General features: G+C 39.7%; 1 protein-coding gene across 1 annotated transcript; it reads left to right on the top strand.

Annotated features, from left to right (window-relative positions):
• The first annotated feature begins 14,774 nt into the window (after positions 1–14,774).
• On the top strand, positions 14,775–18,738 carry si:ch73-174h16.4 (leucine-rich repeat-containing protein 14). The gene is made up of 3 exons (XM_040043817.1): positions 14,775–16,439; positions 16,516–17,364; positions 17,676–18,738. Exons 1-3 carry the CDS (start codon positions 16,162–16,164, stop codon positions 18,241–18,243), a joined length of 1,695 nt encoding a protein of 564 aa, XP_039899751.1. The 5' UTR covers positions 14,775–16,161; the 3' UTR covers positions 18,244–18,738.
• Positions 18,739–19,348: the final 610 nt, after the last annotated feature.

Raw genomic sequence — 19,348 nt, 5'->3', positions numbered from 1 at the left:
TTGAGAGAAAAGGCGAGCTTGACGGCCCCATTGTGGGATGAGGAACCAGTGGAACAAGGGAAATATCACGTCTGGATTGACCCCTGTTGGCAGCGGGCGTGCCACATGTAACACAGAGGCCTGCAGGCTGTTGTTTCTCATAGCAAACAGCAGCCAATCATTTTAACAGTGTCAGGATGTAGAAGTGGAAAGCATTTTGAGGTTCCAGATTTTTACATGTGATAGGAAGAAACAAGAGTACCAATGTGGTCACTAATGGTGATTCATAACCACAATTAGCTGATTTCAACTAGAAAGAGTCATTAATATCTGCCAGCAAAGAACCGCGCAAAAAATCTTATTTGAGTTACTGCTCTGTAACTCAAAGTGGGAAGTCATTAAAGAATATCTATGTTTTTTCATGCGGAACATAATATTCAGAGCAGCTGGATATAAAAGTAGTGTAACCAAAACGCTGATACTGCTCGATTAAATTTAACCTCACAAAAAGAACAGAGGAGGAAATTATACTGGGACAAAAAATACATAATGACGTTATTACACGTGCTCCCAGTGTTAGCATGCTATCATTTAATAAGAATGTTTAAAACTGATCGGGTCTGCACCTTGATTTTTTTTGTTTTTCAGTCACTCTGTCGTAGATTTGCTGCAGTGCTTTAGCTGGCCGGCCTCATATTTGGCTCTCAGTGTTTTTCTAATTGTGCTGTCATTAATTTTAACATTTAACATGATAACTGAGGCCTGTAGAGTCTGACATGTAGCTCTTGAGACAATTTCTCATGCACAGTTTGACCTTGGGGTAAATTTGTTGGGACATCCGCTACTAGGAAGATGGTGGCACCCTGTTAATACACATGCACTCATGCTCCAGACCAGAAAACTGCCTAAACTTCTACTTTTGTAGAGGCCTCTAGTTACCCTTTTAATTTCTATGGGAGTACTAAGTCTGTACATATAGAGTCAGGTTTCAGAGTACATAGAGCCCCATGAAAACCTCTTTCACATGACTGGTGTTCATACCTCTTTTTGATTAATTCTAAAGTCTGGACATCAGTTAGTATTTTCATCAGTAGCTCTGAGGTGTGGATTCATATATGGGAACCAAATACATTTAATTATTAGTTACTATTAATATCCAGCTCTCTTCCATAGCATGTCTTTGTGCTGTCTTCATCCACTCACCCTCGACCGGTCGCGGCAGATGCCTGCCCTTCCCTGAGCTTGGTTAAGTTGGATGTTTCTTCCTGTTAAAAGGGAGTTTTTCCTTCCCACTGTCGCCAAAGTGCTTGATCATAGGGGGTCATCTGGTTGTACGGCTTTTCTGTTTCCTTTGTATTATTCTAAGGTTTTTACCTTACAAGATAAAACGCCTTTAGGGAACTGTTGTTGTGATTTGTCACTATATAAATAAAATTTAATTGAACTGAATTAGATGACTTCAATGACCAATCCAATATAAAGTTCAGAAATGTAAAGAAACAAAGAACCACAGCACGAGCAGCTAGGAGTAAACGGGATATCAAACAATGCAACTGAGTGCTGGACATAAGGGAGTATTCACAGATGCTTTGAAAAAGATTATTTACTCCCATTCATGGATTCAAATCATCAGCATGACTGGAAACGGGGATGTGATATATTTTCACAAAATTGTACCTCCACACACCCGTCCTGCATTTGTTCTTTGTCGTCCAACTAATGAATTCTTAAACTCTTGTGATTCATTTCACCTTAACTGGTGAAACAGAGGTCAAAGCAAAGCTTGCCCGTAAGTGACTTAAATGAGACAAATTTATCGTTGAGTCTGCCGGTCCTGGTGGGATTGAGGCAGCCATTTGTCAAAGATTCAAACTAATCTGTTCCACACAGTCTTTTACATATTAATACAAAGCTGTGATGAAATGCTGTTCCTATTTGTAAGCAGAATGATTTTCCTTGACATCAATTTTTTTTTAATGTTTCATCTGGGTAATGGTGAGAGGGAGGTTACCTTCACACACCAGCAATGACCTCCGATTGGAAAATTAAGTTGCAAAACCCATTATTCTACAGGATTTACAAGAAAACTGGTGATTGCACTGAGGAAGGAGTTTATATGCAGATCCACAGTGTCATTTTTTAAGCAGAGCTGATACAATACAGGAAAAAATGGAAAACAATAAGTAAAATCTCCTAGAATTTCAATGAGGTGCAAACTTTACATTGGCAGATACTCAGTGTTCTTGTTCAGCAGCTGAATGAAAGCTTTTGCATTTTTAAAGGAAGTCTTCCTCTCTAAGAGAGAAAAAGTAACCAAAATCAAGTCGTGTTGTCTCATAATTCATAATCGTTTTTCTCACATCCCGCCGCCTTTTGACACTTCGTTAATTAGAACACATTGACAGCGGAGAACATTTGCATTTTGAATGCAGCCAATCTGCTTTCACATCCTCACTCAAGCTGCGGCGATGTGCAACACCTGCTAATTTTCCTCAGACCTGAATCGAGTGATTCACTGCTGAGTGAAGTGATCATAACAGCTGGGGTTTAATCTTAACAGTGTACCTGTAGGAGATGGATCACTCAGCACCTCCAATCAACGCAGCATGAGCGCGAACATCCTGCAGAGCTCTGTGACGTGCCGTTGTGTACGAAGCAGCCGGCAAAGTATTGACAAATGAGCTCAATAAGCGCAAAGTGAGCCAGTGAACCAGACCGCATTCAGCACCTGAGTCTTATGCATCCTATTTGGCGGATCCTTGTCCCGCAATAATGCTGCCACCTGTCAGTATACAAGAGGCACACTGCCAGAATACTCAAGGTAAGTTGAAGGGAACCTGTTAGCTCTGCCATGGCTGCCATTAGTCGTGCTGTTCATCTGAAAATCAAAAATAAACACACAATAATGAAATAAACCTGTGACTGTTCAGAGACATACATCATTTTAGCACTTCTGAAGCATTAGTGTAGTAATGTTAATGTTTTCAATGTTATTAACTTTGTCATTTCTTTTTTTTTTTTCCAATTACATGGATGTAATTATATAATATGGGGATATTTGGCAATACTAACACTTGTGAGGTCAGAATGATTTGTTATTTTTATCTGCAGTCTTATGAACTTTAAGGACACTGAAGGAAAACTAAAAACAGACGCATTTGTTGGTTGTCGCAAAGAGAGAAAAATGTGCAGTACAAGTAAAAAAGCAAGCCCCTCAAACATTTTCATTTTATTTTGAGATAAATTGACAGCAATATGCTTTGACATATCTGTGGTATCACCTTCTGGTTTGTTTTCTCTTTGTCAATGTCAATCACAACGTGAATGCAAACAAGTTGCACCGAAGTGCTGCACAGTGACAAAGAAAATACACAGAAAATATGAAGAAAATAATTCATTAATTTACAAAAAAAAAAAGTTAAGATATCAAGCTCTGTTTAATTCGAAAGGCAAAGCGTAGAGGTGGGTCCTTAAAAGCACCTTAAAAGTCTCGAGATTATGAACAGCTCTCCATTTTTTTAATGGAGAGATGATTAACATATGAGTAAATCAAACAAACTTATACCGACTTTCTCAGTGATAGTTTGAGAATGAAAAGTCAACACAACATGTTGTTTCTTTACCACACAGACAGATGTTTAAAGATTCAGTGGAACAGATGTCACAATTTACTCTCTGTTACGTCCCTCTGCAGCCCCTAATCATCTCAATGTTTTCAGCTGGTGCTAATTGGCCACACCTAGTCAGGTGTGGATAAAAGCATACCTGAGGCAAGCTTCCCAGGAGCTCGCTTGTCTTTGCCTTGGTGGCACCAGCCATTTTAGCCAACCTCGTATTCCATTTCAAGAAAAAACCTCTTCTCACTCACACTCTGGTATTCATCTTTTTTTTTTTTTTATGTTGTGGCTTTTGAGCGGGGTCGTAACACTCTCATCCTAAACCGCCAGTGTACCACCTCAGTATCAGTTAGCAAGCTAGCAATGGCTGTGAAACTGAAGAAGTCACTAATCCGAGTGACGAAACGTTTCTCCCTCTGAAAGCGCTACGTCCTGATGAACAAGTCCTGGATGATGGAGCATGCACATTGACCACACTAACAATGGCTGGTACTAGCAGTCTGTTTGAGCCTTTCCAATGACTTTGCTATGCAGCCACACCCGCTTTAAAAGTTGCTCTGCATTCTGCTCGACTCATAAGGTGTATGAAAATATTTATTGAATATATAGTCTCATTTTATTACATATAATTTGTAAGCTGTTTTCATTTAAAATCAGTATTTGAGTGAATGTAATTCTTAGTTACATCCCACCTTCACAATAAAGGAATATATCTGCTCTTTCAATATGCTCATTAACTTGTTGAGAGTTGACATCTTTAGATGGCAGCGTCTGTAAATAACGCATGCAGCAAAGACTGTTCTTTTCTCCCTGGGGTGATCAGCTCTCAAAGCAAATCACCTGAATAATTTCAGCTTGATTAATGAATAAGAGAGACAAGGTTCATTGGCAGCGGGGGATGTTTTATAACAAAAAGATTAAAATCTGACCTGAATTAGAAGATATTTCTCCTACTGCACATTCAACCATTAAAACAGAAAGATGATGGTCTTTCGATTGGAGCGTATAATTCTAAAGATGAGAAATTAAACGTGTACGACAGCTCGAACCTTTTTAATATTCAAGTGCTGCAGAGCAGAAATTAAAAAGGGAAGTTGGCAGAATCCTTGACCTCGACAGCCATGTATATGTATGTGAAAAATGAGCTGACACCGGGCCTCATATTCACAGAGCGGTTGCTGTAATTGAAGCATTTACATACATTTATCAGAGCAGAGAGGCTGTGAGTCTCTGTTGTTGTAAATATTTGCTGCTCAACACACAATGTTTATCATTTGTTTAAATGTGAACTGCTTTGTGTGGTATATACAATTAAACTTAGCGCAGATATTGTCATGGGTCTGACGGCACGTTTAACTCAGCATCATAAGCCATGTAGGGAGGAGAGCATCGGCTGCTCAAAACATTCTCTCGGGTACTGGAGACCACGGAGAATAAAGCCAGGTTGGTCAGACTGTTACGAAAGTGTAATTACACACTAGATTATACAGATTCCACAATTTGCCAAGATTTACTCCTATCCAGCTACAAACCCTCAGTCCTGAGAACCTCTTCTCTCAGACATTCAGCCTCTTCCATCCTTAGTCTCCCAGTCAACACACAGCTGTCTACACTAAAGATAAGCCAGGTCCAGCCTCATTTTTGACCAGGTTATGGTCAAGAGAAGGGGTCTCAGCCTTAACAGAATAAATCTGTCTGGTCTGTGTGTAATCTCCCTCTACTTTCAGCCAAACCCATGAACTTTTTCTTCCACTATCCGAGTCTTTCTGTTTCCTGTGTCCCTTCCTCAACTCAAACTGTTTTTCTTTTTCCTTTTTTCCAGTACTTGCAAGCATGATAAAATACTTGTCATGCTGAGTCATATCAAGTTAGCTGATATAATCTAATATCCAAACTTTGAGATCAAAGCCACTGTGAGATTTTGATATATTAGAAATTGTTGTGATAAGTATTTCCAAAACGCCCCTAGAACTGGGTAGCTCCAGACTGGGATGACACAGTATTAGGATTCAACAGCAGTTATGAGTTAAACCTTACATACTGTTCAGGTCCAGACTGACTTATTTTGACATTTGACAGCATTCCAAACACCATAAATGTAATTTTTTTTTTTAGCTTAAAATGTGATTACTTTTCTTAAAGTGGTCTAAAATTTTAATGTGCATAACGTGTGACAAAATTTTATGTGCATTGAGGCTGTTCTAGGACAAATTTGACCCATATGTACTCAGATGGATTTCCCAGTGTGGGACTAAACAAGGAAAGTAGGGGATTTAGGACCTCTTGAAAATGTATAATATTCTAATGTATTTGTGATTTCTTTTCTTTTTAAATCAGGCAGCGGTGACAGAGTTGAACAGGGAACTTGACACTATCATGAAAAATGTCTGTGTTCTCACCATGGACAGAAAAAACCCATCCAAGAAATTGCTACAATATTAGGAGTGGCAAAATCCACCATTTGGTACATACTGAGAAAGAAAGAAAGCACTGGTGATCTGGACCCCCACGCAATACAAAAGTGGTGGATGATCGCAGAATCTTTTCCATGGTGAAGAGAAAACCCTTCATAACAACCAACCAAGTGAACAACACTGTCCAGGAGATAGGCTCATTGATATCCAAGTCTACCATAAAGAGAAGACTGCATGAAAGTAAATATAGAGGGTTCACTGCAAGGTGCAAGTCATTTATAAGCCTCAAGAATAGAAATGCTCAATTGTACTGAAAAAACATCTAAAAACCCAGCACAGTTCTAGAAATAACTTTCTTTGGACGGATGAAACCAAGATCAACCTCTACCAGAGTGATGGCACAAACAGCTCATGATCCAAACAAAGCATACCACATCATCTGTAAAACACAGCGGAGGCAGTGTGATGGCTTGGGCGTGCATGGCTGCCAGTCGTACTGGGACACTATTGTTAACTGATGATGTGACACAAGACAGAAGCAGCTGAATGAATTTTGAGGTGTTCAGAGACATACTGTTTGCTCAAGTCCAGCTAAATGCAGTCAAATTGATTGGGTAGTGTTTCATAATACAGATGGACAATGACCCAAAACATACAGTCAAAGCAACCCAGGAGTTTATTAAAGCAAAGAAGTGTAATATTCTTGAATGGCCAAGTCAGTCACCTGATCTTAGCCCAATTGAGCATTTCACCTGTTGAAGACTAAACTTCAGACAGAAAGGGCCACAAACAAACAGCAATAAAAGCTGCTGCAGTAAAGGTCTGGCAGAGCATTAAAAAGAAAACCCAGCATGTGGTGATGTCCATGAGTTCAAGACTTCAAGAGTTTTCAACCAAGAATTAGAAATTAAAATTTTATTTTCAGTTATTTAATTTGTCCAATTACATTTGAGCTCCTGAAATAAGGGATTGTGTTTAAATTGCTTTAGTTCCCCCACATTTTTATGCAATGTTTTTGTTCAAACCACGGCATTAAACCTAAAAGTCTGCACTTCAACTGCATCACAGTTGTTTCATTTAAAATTCCTTGTGGTAATGCACAGAACCAAAATTAGAAAAAGTTGCCTCTGTCCAAATATTTATGGAATTAACTGCATATGGTAGGCATAACGAACAGGGTACATATAACAGTCACGAGAGATGCACTTGCAAGTACAAGCACATGTGATATCTGGAAATAATCTAAAATTAGGCAAATTAAATTCAATTTATTCTGAAATAACAGAAAGCTAACTGAGATTAAAATAGAGGTCAACCCAGACCATACTATAAAGGCATGAAATATGAATACTGTGTAAGGGCAAAACAGTTTACTGAACTAAAAATGGATTTGGCACAAGGAAATCTAAACAGCCTAGCCAAGATGAACAGACGGAGTCAAAAACATAGAAAATCTAGGAAATTGCTGCATCACTAAGTACATATTAGGCAATCTGGCAGAGCAGGGAGGGAAAACATGCTCCTCAAATACACAAGGGAGACAATTAGACACAGGTGCGATCCATTAGGGCGGAGGAAGCAATCACGCAGGAGGGCAGGGAAAAGGTGAACCGGAAACATGGAACAAGGGTGACTAACAAAATAACACATAAGATTTATGAAAGGAGATGCAAATGTTAGAAAAACATCATATAATTTATGAGCCAGAGTGGGATCTCACACAGAGGACAGAAAACAGCTCTAGTATAAATTCTACTTCTCCTACATAGCAGAGACCTCACCAAGTTCATTTGGTCCATGAGAGGTATGAAAAGATCAGTGTGAGATGTTACACCGAATTTGTCTTTGTTGGAAAATTACAATTTACAGTTCAGGAACAAGGATCGCTCTTTGATCCTTTTTCACCTTGCATCGGGTGGACGGCCAACCACTTTAGCCTTGCTAAACCTAACTCCAGCCTCCAAAAGCAACCAGTGCTTCATAGGTAGTGTGAAACTTGACTGCCCTGTTAATCTACATTCATCTGTCAGTTGTCATTAGCTATTGTACATACTAAAATGTATGCAGTTTTCAAATGAGATTCATCTTTATAAATTAACTTCATTAGGCTTGCCATTAATAATGATAATATCATTGATGGTCAGTGCAATAATAAAATAGCACCAATGGGAACCATTCTGGGTTTTTTGGGGGGGGGTTGAGTTAGTTGCACACTACTCAGAACTTATTTTGTTTTGCTCCTTCTCACTTGTGCCATAAAATATGTAACAAAGAGAGTTTAAAAGGACTCAGTAGCTATGCCCTCTGCAACCCCTACTCTTCTTGCATTTGCAGTCCAAAAGTCTTTGGATGTCTGGGCATTCATGGCTGATTGTCTATAGCTTATGAGGTGTGGATAAATGCATCCCTAAGGTCAGCTTAGAGGGGAGACACCACTTCTTGCCAAAGCTTGTTATGGTCTCTTGGCTGTCATTTGTAGCTGAGCTTAGTAAGTAATATCTTTGCAAACTCTAGTTTCAGTCTTCACTTTGCGCTGAGGCTTTTGAGCCAGGTCATAACATCCTAGGGTTACACTGTCATTAATGATTCCTATGCATGAAATCTACTTAGAGTATTTTAGATGTATAATAAATTTTTCACCCACTGAAATCTCAGGCGAAGTGTGGAAACACATTGCTCTTCATGCAGAACACAGTTTGGACAAAACACATCAACTTGTCTCTGCATCATTAGATGTGTTTTTGCTCCACTGGTTTGATGATTCAGTGGAGGATACACTGGAAAGTCTGACGTGGATAATGAGTTTAAAAGGTTCAGGACGTTTGGCAGGAAGTTGTCTGTTGTGCATGAAGTTCACAGAACAAGTTCAAGGAGCTTTGCGCAGGTTCTGGTATACACTTCTTGTCCAGGACATTCTTACCGTACCTGACAGGAGGAAGCTGCTTTTAACTTGTCAGACTCAATATATCACTTTTGTTAAAGGCCCATTGCAAGGGCACTGTTCACCAATATAAAATTAACGGGCATATTTGACATGAGGTAGAAAGGTTGAAGGATTATCAATTTAGCATCATACCATTTAGGTGTAATGCAAAACTCTCAGTTTTACACAATTTTAGTTTGAAATTTCAGTGTCGGGTAGAAGATTTGAGTTCATCAAGATTTAGTCAGCCTGTATCAAGAAGAACTGAAAACCACCATCTCTATGGAAAAATCAATTTACACATTCTTTAAACTTTGAAATATTCTGAAGAAAAGAAATTAACTGCACTGCACAGTCTACATATACTCATGTCAGCTGTGGTGGTAAAAACACCCAACGCATGCCATTTGGTTTGGGTAATTTAATCAGTATCAACTGAGATTACATTAAGTGTTAAGTGTCAACATGTTACTCACAGTGTATATACACCTACATAATACTCCTTAATCAAATTATCATTTCAAAATAGGGATAATATCTGCGTGTAAAAAGACTTATGTAGATATTTTTTATCAAAAATGGGTGTTCAAAGTGGGACGGACAGCAAAGCAGTAAACTAATGAGTTAATCCAACAATGCTCACACAGGGTCTTGAATCAGGTGCAGGTCAGAGCAGCTACAGTAAAGTATGCTCTCCTTTCAGCTTATCCAGTTATCAGTGTTTTCAGACATTTGTTGTTCTATGTTTCAAACTTTCTACCATTGGTGAGGCAATCAAATACTCTTTAGAGAAATTTCCCAAAACAATTGCTGTTAAATATGCTGTGGCAACAAAAGATCTCCTATTTTCGTTCTACCTCTAAGTAAATGAGTGACCTCTAAAATGTGTCACTTCTTTGTTGGAAGGGTTCAGTTTTGAATAGTTTAAATGGGTGCATGAAGCTTTGGAGAATTTGAAAAATGCTTTACTTTTGCTTTACACTAGATTTTCGTTCCTTCCAACAACCAGATTTTTTTTAAAGTGACATTTTCTGTACAGTGTGTAATTTGACAATTTCATAGCAGCAAGGAAATATAACATGACATCTATTGACTGTTTTCAGTTATTAATTATAGGAATATATAATATGTGAAAGCCTAACAACCAATTTATCCGTGAATAACTGAGAAGAAAAACTTGCTTTTCATTGCCATCAATAATTTGTCCCTTTTTTTTTTTTAATTGACTGCCTGTAAAGTGATGTACACAAGTAAATGCTGAAAACAAAAGGCAAATGGATGAGGATGTTGGCTGTAACAGCAAGAAGTAAATTCAAGGAATAATGGGCTTTTGCTGAAGAATGAAATATCTAAGCTACCTATGTACAGCTGCAGTCAGTTTACATCCACTCAGAATGGGCATAAATGTCAATGTCAAATACCAGTTTGGGCTTTTAAAGATTTCTTTGAACTGTTCTTTTCCCAAGGTGGAATGATAGTACATGATACATCTATAATGACTTGAACTGGATATTGAATGAAGTTATTTTGGATTTTCTCCACACAAGGTCAAAAGTATACTAAGATTTAAAATGCCCCTTAGCAAGTTTTACTTCAACCAGAGACTTTTGGTATCCATCAACAAGCTTCTGGCATAACTCTGGCTGGATATTTGGCCACTCTTCTTGGAACAGTTGAGGTTTGAGTTCAGTAAGGCCAATCCAGAAGCTTAATGTTAGCCTGCTTTATCTACTCCAATACTATTTTCTTTAATATGTTTGGGATCATTGTCTTGTTGGAATAACCAATTGTGTCTGTAGCTGATTTGAGGTGAATTTGAAAAATTTGGAGGTTGCCAGCCTTCATTATTTCATCCCCTTGTATGCACCAGTACCAGTGACACCAAAACAGCCCCAGAGCATGATGCTACCACTACCATGCATGACAGTTCGTATAATGTTCTTAGAGTTGAAACCCTCCCCTTTAATCCTTCAAACATACCTCTTGTAATTGAAATTGGTCAATTTTTCTCTTCCTTATTTGGCTTATACTTGTGGGCAGCTACAGCTTCACTGAAGCTTGACTGTGTCGATTCTGGAGCAGTGGCTTCTGTCCTGGTTGGGACACTCTCAGTTAATGGCGATTTAAAACGTGCTTCACTGTCAACAATGTAGATATTGCTCCAGCAGCTTCCAGTTCACGGCGGGCTTAAACCTTGGTGGTTCCTGGGTCATTCCTGAACATCCTAATCAATTTCCTCTCACTTGAGGGTGACAGTTTGCATCTTCTTCCCTACCTTGGCAAAGTGGTGAGGCATCTGAATAACTTACTGACATACAGTTGTTTGAACTGGTGATCTTGCAATTTGCAGTTGTTTAGAAATGGCTTCAAGAAACCTTCTTAGATCTTCACTGAGTTCACTGAGAGCTTCACTTCATTAAACATGTATGCTGTACAATTATTCCATCCTGAGAAATAAAGATTCCAAAGAAACATTTAAAAGCCCCAAAATACCACGACGTTCGTTTTCATGACAAGTGGATGTAAACGTCTGACCACGACTGTGTACATCTACAAATGCTTTATATTTATTTTTAAATTTTATTGTCCTGTGAGACTTAAGGTAGAGATCTTATCATCTTGTATTGTTAAATAATTATTCAATATGTCTAACGCATCTTCTGCTGGTAATATGGATAGGCAGGCAGGGCAGTGTAATTGTTTCGGAGCAGAAGCTGGTAGTATTAACAGAAATGCATAACTGTGTTTCTGACTGAGTGGTGGGAGGAGTCAGGGAGATAAGTGTGGCTGTTTGAGGGTTTAAAAACTGCAGGAGGGGTTTTGTGTCAAATTAAATTACATGAGATTAGCAACAAAGGCGGCAAGAATCAAAATGTCTTCAATCAGCACCAGAGAAATCCAGGAGGGAATTAAAATACTGAGAGGAGAAGCCACAGCAAGCAGAATATCCCTGACCGCAGAGCATACAGCTGCGTAGTTACTGATAAATCCAGGTTGCACATTGCTCGCATCATGTTGCATATAAGAGTTTTTTCAGGAGTTTTTTCCTACAGTCTTGTGTCATGATTTCTTTGGGGCACTATTAGATTAATAAGCAGAGCGGTGGGTTTTTTCTAATGCAAAAGAAGAACAAAGGAATGTGTTTGTTTCATTTTGGCTTCCCTGCTGGCAGTCTGTCGAGCATATTGTGTTTATTTCACCATTTTTAATACTTTCTGTTGACAGATCCGCCCTTTACGAAGGGAGAAAAACAATTTTAAAAAACACACACACACACATTGTGTAACATTTAACAGTCAGCACGTGTGAAAAAAGAGGGACTGGATGTATTGAGCACAACACATTTCAAATAAAGGGAAGGAAACCAAAGAATCGGTGGATATGTATAATGGTGTCAAAGCGAATGTGAGTAATGGTAGACATTTTTCACTGAAGACATTTTGACAAACTATGAATGATAATAGTAATTAAAGCTGGATACTGTGAGGACTTAATGGTTCTACTTCCCTGTTTTCTAATCCTCTGTTACAGCTGTTGTTACTTTGACAGTGCCTTTGATCTAACGCTCATTTGTAAAATTGGCTTTTACTGTGGTGTGCCATTAGAACTATTGTCCGCTACTTTTGAACACAATGACACTTTTTGCAATTGTGTTTAGTTCAAGTCATTAGCTGAAGACATTAGCTGAGGAGATGAGCAGTCTTGCATGGGAGGAGGCATCATCCAAATCACTCTTATTTCATCACGTTTTTTAAACTTGATGAAGGAGCTGTTTTATATCAAAGGGAGGAGGAGTAACGAGACGGGGGGAAAAGATCCTCGCTGTCATCTGAAAGGATTTAAGCTTTTTTGTGTGTGTGTGTGTGTGTGTGTGTGTGTGTGTGTGATTTTCGAGCATATTAATAGCTGTGCATACTCGTGCCCTTTCTAAACAAAGCAGAGTGATTACTTTCACAAACAAAGCATCAATTACAGCAGAGAAATGTATTTAAAGCCCGAGTGAGCAGAGCAAAATCTGAGCTCTTTGCATGCACCATAAAATGACTAACACAACATTCATCTTCATCTTCATCCTAATCAGTACCGAACAGAGGCACTGCTGAGGTTTACACTTTCACCTGAACCACCAGCAGCTTTAAAGTGAATTTAATTAACAGCAGAAACAGCTCTACAGATGTGGCATCAGCTCCACAGAGCAGTACAGTCACAGTGATGTAATAATGGTTGAGTGAGGAAAAGTCACGCAGTGATAACTAAGATAAAAAAAAAAAGAGCTCGTGTGAAAGATTAATTGAAAGCAGTTGATTGCTGTGTTAAACTCAAAAACGTGTCTTGTTTTATATTATATTTTTATGTATGAGGACTGTACAGATAAGGATGTTTATCTCCTGTTGAAATCAAGAGCGCTCCTCGTCCATGATCATTTAGCGCCATCTACTGGCTTATCCTCTCGTTTCAGCTCCATGAGCACAAATTAAATATGAGCTGTGTTTTTGGATTTAATATTTACAGCATTTCAAGGGGCTGTAGATACTTTGTACACATTTTGCGCAAAGTAAGAGTGGAAGTGAATGTTTTTTACTTGAATACCTGTAAGCTGTCTCCTTCATAGACAGCTGTACAGTATCACTTCTTAATCTGTGCCAAATTGATATTTATTTAATTGGTAAAATGCAAAGAGCTTAAATCATTTTCTTTCTCATCTCGCGTTTCAGTTTTAGTCAGGGAAAGATGATGCAGATGTGATGTGACTCTAGAATAGGACACTGGCAGGTGTTGCTTCGCAAAGATCTGTGATGCATGTTAAAACCTGTGATTATTCACACTATAGTGCACTGTATGTGATTTCCTGTATTGGATACAAAGCAGGCTGCTTCAAAGTAAGATGGGATTATACACTGAGAAAGAGGAGTATTTTGCACAAATGTGCATTATGCATTTAAATCCACACAAAGAGAGTTTGATGAATTGAAGTTGATGATGTTTTTCTCTCCTTTTTGGATAATAGTAATGTGATTTTTTTTTTTTCTTTGGTGGTCCCCTGTTCTCACTCTGAAGCCCCTGAATGTTGTTTATCGATCTTCCTTCGGGCATAATACAGATGACGATTTTACAGCCTGAAAGATCTGAGAGGTATTAGTTATTTTTTTCTATAAGGTTGCCATTTAAAAACTTCCAATGTACACCATTTGTTTGCAAGTCTGGACCATAGCAAGCTTGAGCCAATGGTTTACTGAAAGTCCCTCAAAATGTCTACTGAAGAACTGCTTAAGCTTTTAAGCTCCAATACCCAAAACCCTTTACACTTAAAAATATTTTTGTTAATCCTGGTCCATAAATCCATGCTCAAGATCCATTCAGCTTCTGTTTGTACTCGTTTTAACTGGTTGGTCTCTTATTGACTTATTCTACTGAATCTGTTGAGGTACAGTGTGGACTGTACTAGAAGTCACTGAAGCACAGACTCTGTGATGTATCACTATCAGCCTGAGCACCAGCACTGTATGGTGACTCATTCCAGGCCTCTTTCATCACTGGCCTGAAAACTATTTTTCGGTTTGTACACATTTTTGGACACCTCTGTTAGAAGGCCGAGTGCACTCAAAACAAGATAAATAACATCTACAAGTCTGAACAATAAATCAAAGAAAATTGATTTATGACTCTATTTGGTGAAAGACAGAATAATCTGGGAATCGTTATGTGCAAATGACAGAAAAAACAAGAAAAGAATAGGTTCCATATTCCAGTATTATTCTGTATTATACTACTTTGTACATCATCCTCCTTTAATTCTAGAATGAAATATTATACTTTACCATTAATTTTTTTCATCAGTCTAATGGATTCTGATTGCCAGAAATTATCAGAAAATACATAAAACATCCACCATACCATGGCTCATTTCTGTTATATTAGTGTTTTCCTGTTGACTCTATGGTATATCTCGTCGAACTGATGCTCAGAATTACTGGTGAAAAAGGACCGTTCCAAACATCCATCAGGTTTTTTCCTCTATCTATCCTGGCTGTCATGGGATGAGAGGCATGGTACATCCTGGACTGAGACAACAACCATTCACACTCACATCTACAGTGCATTATTCTGCTTTTAAATTGAGTTTACGATGGTTCTGACTAGGATGCATGTTGGGGTGAGGTGTTCTGGGTATGTCCTACCAGGATGAAGCCCTGGGGTAGGCCCAGGGCACTGGTGGGATTATGTCTCTTGGCTGGCCTGGGAAGTGTTCTCTTGGATAAGCTAGAGAAGGTGGCTCGGAGGATGGAGGTCTGGGTTTCTAAGTGGAAGAGGATGGATGGATAATTAGACTTAAATTTAGCAATAAATAAATACTTGTGGTATATAAACCTAAATTGCCATATTGTCATCCAAACTTTAAAGGAAAAGGGTCATGAAACTGGCCTTGCAGAAAAAAACAACCTGTTAAACGCTGGATAGCATTTATGTGCATCAAACACAATCATGTTATGTAACAAATCTGAACAATATGTGTTGTATTGTTCCTATGTCTTTGGGTTGGGTTTGTTGTTGTTGTTGTTGTTGTTTTTTTGTTTTTTTAAATTCACATACACGTGTACCTGCCACTTTTATGACTGTTTTGTGCATTTCTTCCCTGTTACTTCTTAGTTCATGACTTTAAGATCAGGGACCTTTTAAAAAAATAATATGTATTTTTTTTTTTATTTTTTTTTGCCCAAGAAAATTAGAACTTTAATCGAGTTGTAACCTTTTTTGTTTTGAAATGAATTTTAACCTCCTCGCCTGTTCTCTTATTTTTATTCAATATTAGTTGCAGTTTGCCGCTGTAGTAGATCTGCTGATAAAGGTCGGTCTACAGTCTTCACTTAAAACTCTACAGCACTGACGTTTCTCCTGTGCGTGCCACGTCACAAGCCTGCGTCAGGCTCAACTGTAATTGTAAACAGTTAGCAGCAGTTTAAGCTAACCTTACATCCCAGCGTTCAGTTTGTCAGCTGCGGGGAGCTTTCAGTCGTCCCGGCAAGTTTTTACTATCAGTAAGGGTAACAGTAGCTGTCAAGTGATGCTGTAAAATCTTTTTTTGAGGCTTTATTAGACGGCGTCAAGTTCCTGTCATAAAGCTAATCCTAGCGTTGGAGCTAAATCAGCTAGTTGACTCTAAGATGCAAGTCTGCTTCGCACCAGTTCCCTCTTACTTCTTTGAAGCCTAAAGGTGCTTTGTGCTGAAATGGTGCTTTCCTTGTTGAGCCTTTGTGCCAAGGAGGTGGTTCGTGACCACAGCTCGTCGCATTCCTGGCTGAGGTGGATGCCCAAAGATCTGTACAGAGCACTGCTGGAGGCCGCCTTCTCCACCTGCAGACCGCTGGCTGTGGGAGAGCTGGTGCAGCGGTGGCCTGAGCTCACACTGCGGGTCGGAGGTCGGAGGAAACCGGGACAAACTGCGCCAAATCGACTCTGTATTCAGTCTATGTTGCTTGGTGTGGTTAGAGGACTGACAGACCACAGGTGAGTAGTAGTAATTTGAATCACGATGTCTAATATCAGCATTGTTTCTGGGGGTAACATATCAACTGTCATCTAGGTGTGCACTGGAAGTCTTGGACCTCTGTGGAGTGCAAGGAGATGAAGGAGGAATGGGGGATCCGATGGGAGGCTGGTCTCTGACAGTAGCTCTTTGCACCATGGTCCTTAAGGCCAGAGTTAGGACAAGAAGGCCACAAAGGACACGAAGGGAACAGAAGAAAGAAAGAGACCAGGAGAGAAAACGGATCTCAGCTCTGGAAAGGGAGAGGGATTTAAAAAGAGAGAGGGGACAGAAGAAAAGAGATGGGGAACTAAACAGTAATGAGTCAACCAATGTTGGTGAGAGGACTGAATCTTCAGGGTCTGTGAGTGAAGAAGACCTAAGTAAAGGAGTCAGGAGGAGGATGGAGATGGAGAGGAAAAGAGAGAGGACAGTATTAGGGAGCAGTGAGAGGGAGGCTGAAGAAAAAGAGATGGATCGTGGTGTGGTGGTGCACGTGAGAGCTGATCTTTTTGTTAATGGCCGCTCTTGGGAGCGTGTTCACTCGGCTCTGAGCACATCTGGACCTCTAAAGCTTCAGTGCAGATACCTGCGTGTGGAAGAGATTTCAGTGCCAAGTATCAGTATTCTGCTAGATCTGCTCCCCCGCAGAGGACTTCTGGGCGTCGACATACGCTACAGCAGCCTTGGGGTGGCTGGCTTGGCTGAACTGCTGCCTCTGCTCTCCACATTTCCTGCACTAAAATCCCTTCGCCTGCACTACTGTAACCTGGATTTTCGCAGAGTCCATCCCAGCCAGTCAGAGGCACTGGGGGAGCTGTCGCAGGGTCTGGCACACCTGCAGGAACTGCGACACCTCAGCCTCACTGCACTGCGCCTGCCTGGTCAGCTCCGTGTGTTGCTCAGGTATGGCCTGTTTACCTCATTACATTATTTTGCATTTAACCTACTGACAAACACAAAGTCGGGGATTTTTCAAAATGCCATTGGCTCTTTTCTAAATTTCGTTACAGTTTAAAAACTAAACCTATAACAGATTAACTAAGTTGACCAGTTCAAGATCAGCATTTTGCCTATGTAATAAGTCACTATTTCAAAGAAAATGAGCAGACATCTTTAAAATAATGCTGTTAAAGCTAGAACACAAACAATGAAACCTAAAGTGTTTGATGAGGTGATATTATTTAAATGTTTTCTTCTATTGTCTTTTGATACAGCTCTCTGCCTCAGCCTCTGGAGATCTTGGAGCTCCCCTATTTGTCCTTGAGTCCAGCTGACTTTGCCTATCTGTCCTGCAGTCATCACACTTCCACGCTACAGCAGCTGGATCTAAGCGAAAACCGTCTGGATGAAAACACTCTGCCTTCCATTCGCCGCCTCCTCTCCCAGGCTTCGGGCAGCCTGCAGCACCTGTCTTTAAGCGGTTGTGGTCTGACTGATGGCCTGCTGGGGCTCTTGTTGCCCTCACTAGGAGGTTGCCGGGCCCTCAAGAGCTTGGCTCTGGCATTGAACCCGCTCTCCATGGCTGGTCTCATGGACTTGGTGAAGATGGCTGTAAGAATGCCCTCCCTACGACAGCTACTGTACCCCAACCCCCTGGAGGACTACCAGCCAGGCCTTCCCGACCTGCCCTCCAGTGCTCAGCTCTTAGACTGGCCTCTAGATGAAACTTCAGACATCAACCTGACCAGCAACAAGCTCAACAGGGTTCTGATCGACAATGGACGCTCTGACATCTTTCTGACCTGTGACTTGCTGAATTATGATAAAGACATGGTGGCATAAAGCAGAGATGCTTCTTAAGCTCATTCATCGACAAACGATAGCAATGTACTGAAGCCTTACAATCAAACTGTCACCTGAGAAATGGTTGGGTATTCTTTTTAAAAAAAAATTTTAAATAGCCTTTTCCTTGTCACTTAGTCTTATGGTAAATGTAATGCATTTAAGCTTTTACAGTCCAAAACAGGCAAATGAAGGTAGCAAGACATTACTCAGTAAAATACAGATATCCACCAAGGCCCAGTAATCTTTAAGTGTCTGGGTTTGAGAGAAGGGATCGCATTGTTGCCACTCAGCCACTTTCTCTAAACAGATATGGACATAAAAATGCTGACTCTGTGGCAAGGGTCAAAATTTTTTAGTAGCTTTCTGGTCAGTGGCGTTTGATGAGTCTTTGATTCAGTGCAGGTAAAGAGTCCATGTAGACAGCAAAAGAGGGACTGTATTTTTGAAATCCATTTGTTGTCAAACAAACGGCACACTTTTTGTTAATTAAAAGAAAACCAACATTTAGCTACAATCATAAACGATGACCAGCAGACTGAAATGGAAGTCTTTCCTCACATATCTTTTGGTTACATCAGAAAATTGGATGTTGCTGCTCAAGTCAGCAGGTTAGCTGATGGTTTTCCAGATTTCTCAGCCACCAAATCAAGTGCAGGTCTTCAGATGAATTTCGCTCCTCTTGACTTTTGGTTGTTCTAAATAAATGTACAGGATGAGGTGATAACCTCTGCTGAAAAGTGACAGACACTAATCTGTCATTCAGTCAGAACATGCTGCACTAATTTAATTAATTTGCTTGTTGACTTTGTAAGTGTTAGTACAGCATAAGTCAGTGCAGGATTTGTACTGGTGATCACTGGTGTTTTAATAATCAGGTCACAGCTGGGATGCAGCAAAATACTTTTGTATACAATTCATTCACATAGTGTCTGATCAGCAGATGTATGTGCAACCAAAACTACAGGATAGTTACTGCTTACTATCCTGTTATATCATCATGTTTGTACCTTTTGTAGTCACTAAGTCATGCTGTCTTGCGTCTCTGCTGTTCGAAGCCGCATTACTGTGTTCCTTGAATGTTTGTTTAAAAATATTTATAATC

The sequence above is a fragment of the Simochromis diagramma genome, unplaced genomic scaffold, assembly GCF_900408965.1.
Source record: "Simochromis diagramma unplaced genomic scaffold, fSimDia1.1 OVJJ01000602.1, whole genome shotgun sequence".
In the NCBI taxonomy this organism is placed as follows: domain Eukaryota; kingdom Metazoa; phylum Chordata; class Actinopteri; order Cichliformes; family Cichlidae; genus Simochromis; species Simochromis diagramma.
This window is presented reverse-complemented; position numbering and strand designations above follow the sequence as displayed.

Excerpts from the sequence above, each read along its gene's own strand:
- si:ch73-174h16.4 (XM_040043817.1), top strand. The coding sequence starts at position 16,162 with ATGGTGCTTTCCTTGTTGAGCCTTTGTGCCAAGGAGGTGGTTCGTGAC. Across the intron at positions 16,440-16,515 it reads AGAGGACTGACAGACCACAG|GTGTGCACTGGAAGTCTTGG; the intron begins GTGAGTAGTAGT and ends ACTGTCATCTAG. Across the intron at positions 17,365-17,675 it reads CAGCTCCGTGTGTTGCTCAG|CTCTCTGCCTCAGCCTCTGG; the intron begins GTATGGCCTGTT and ends CTTTTGATACAG.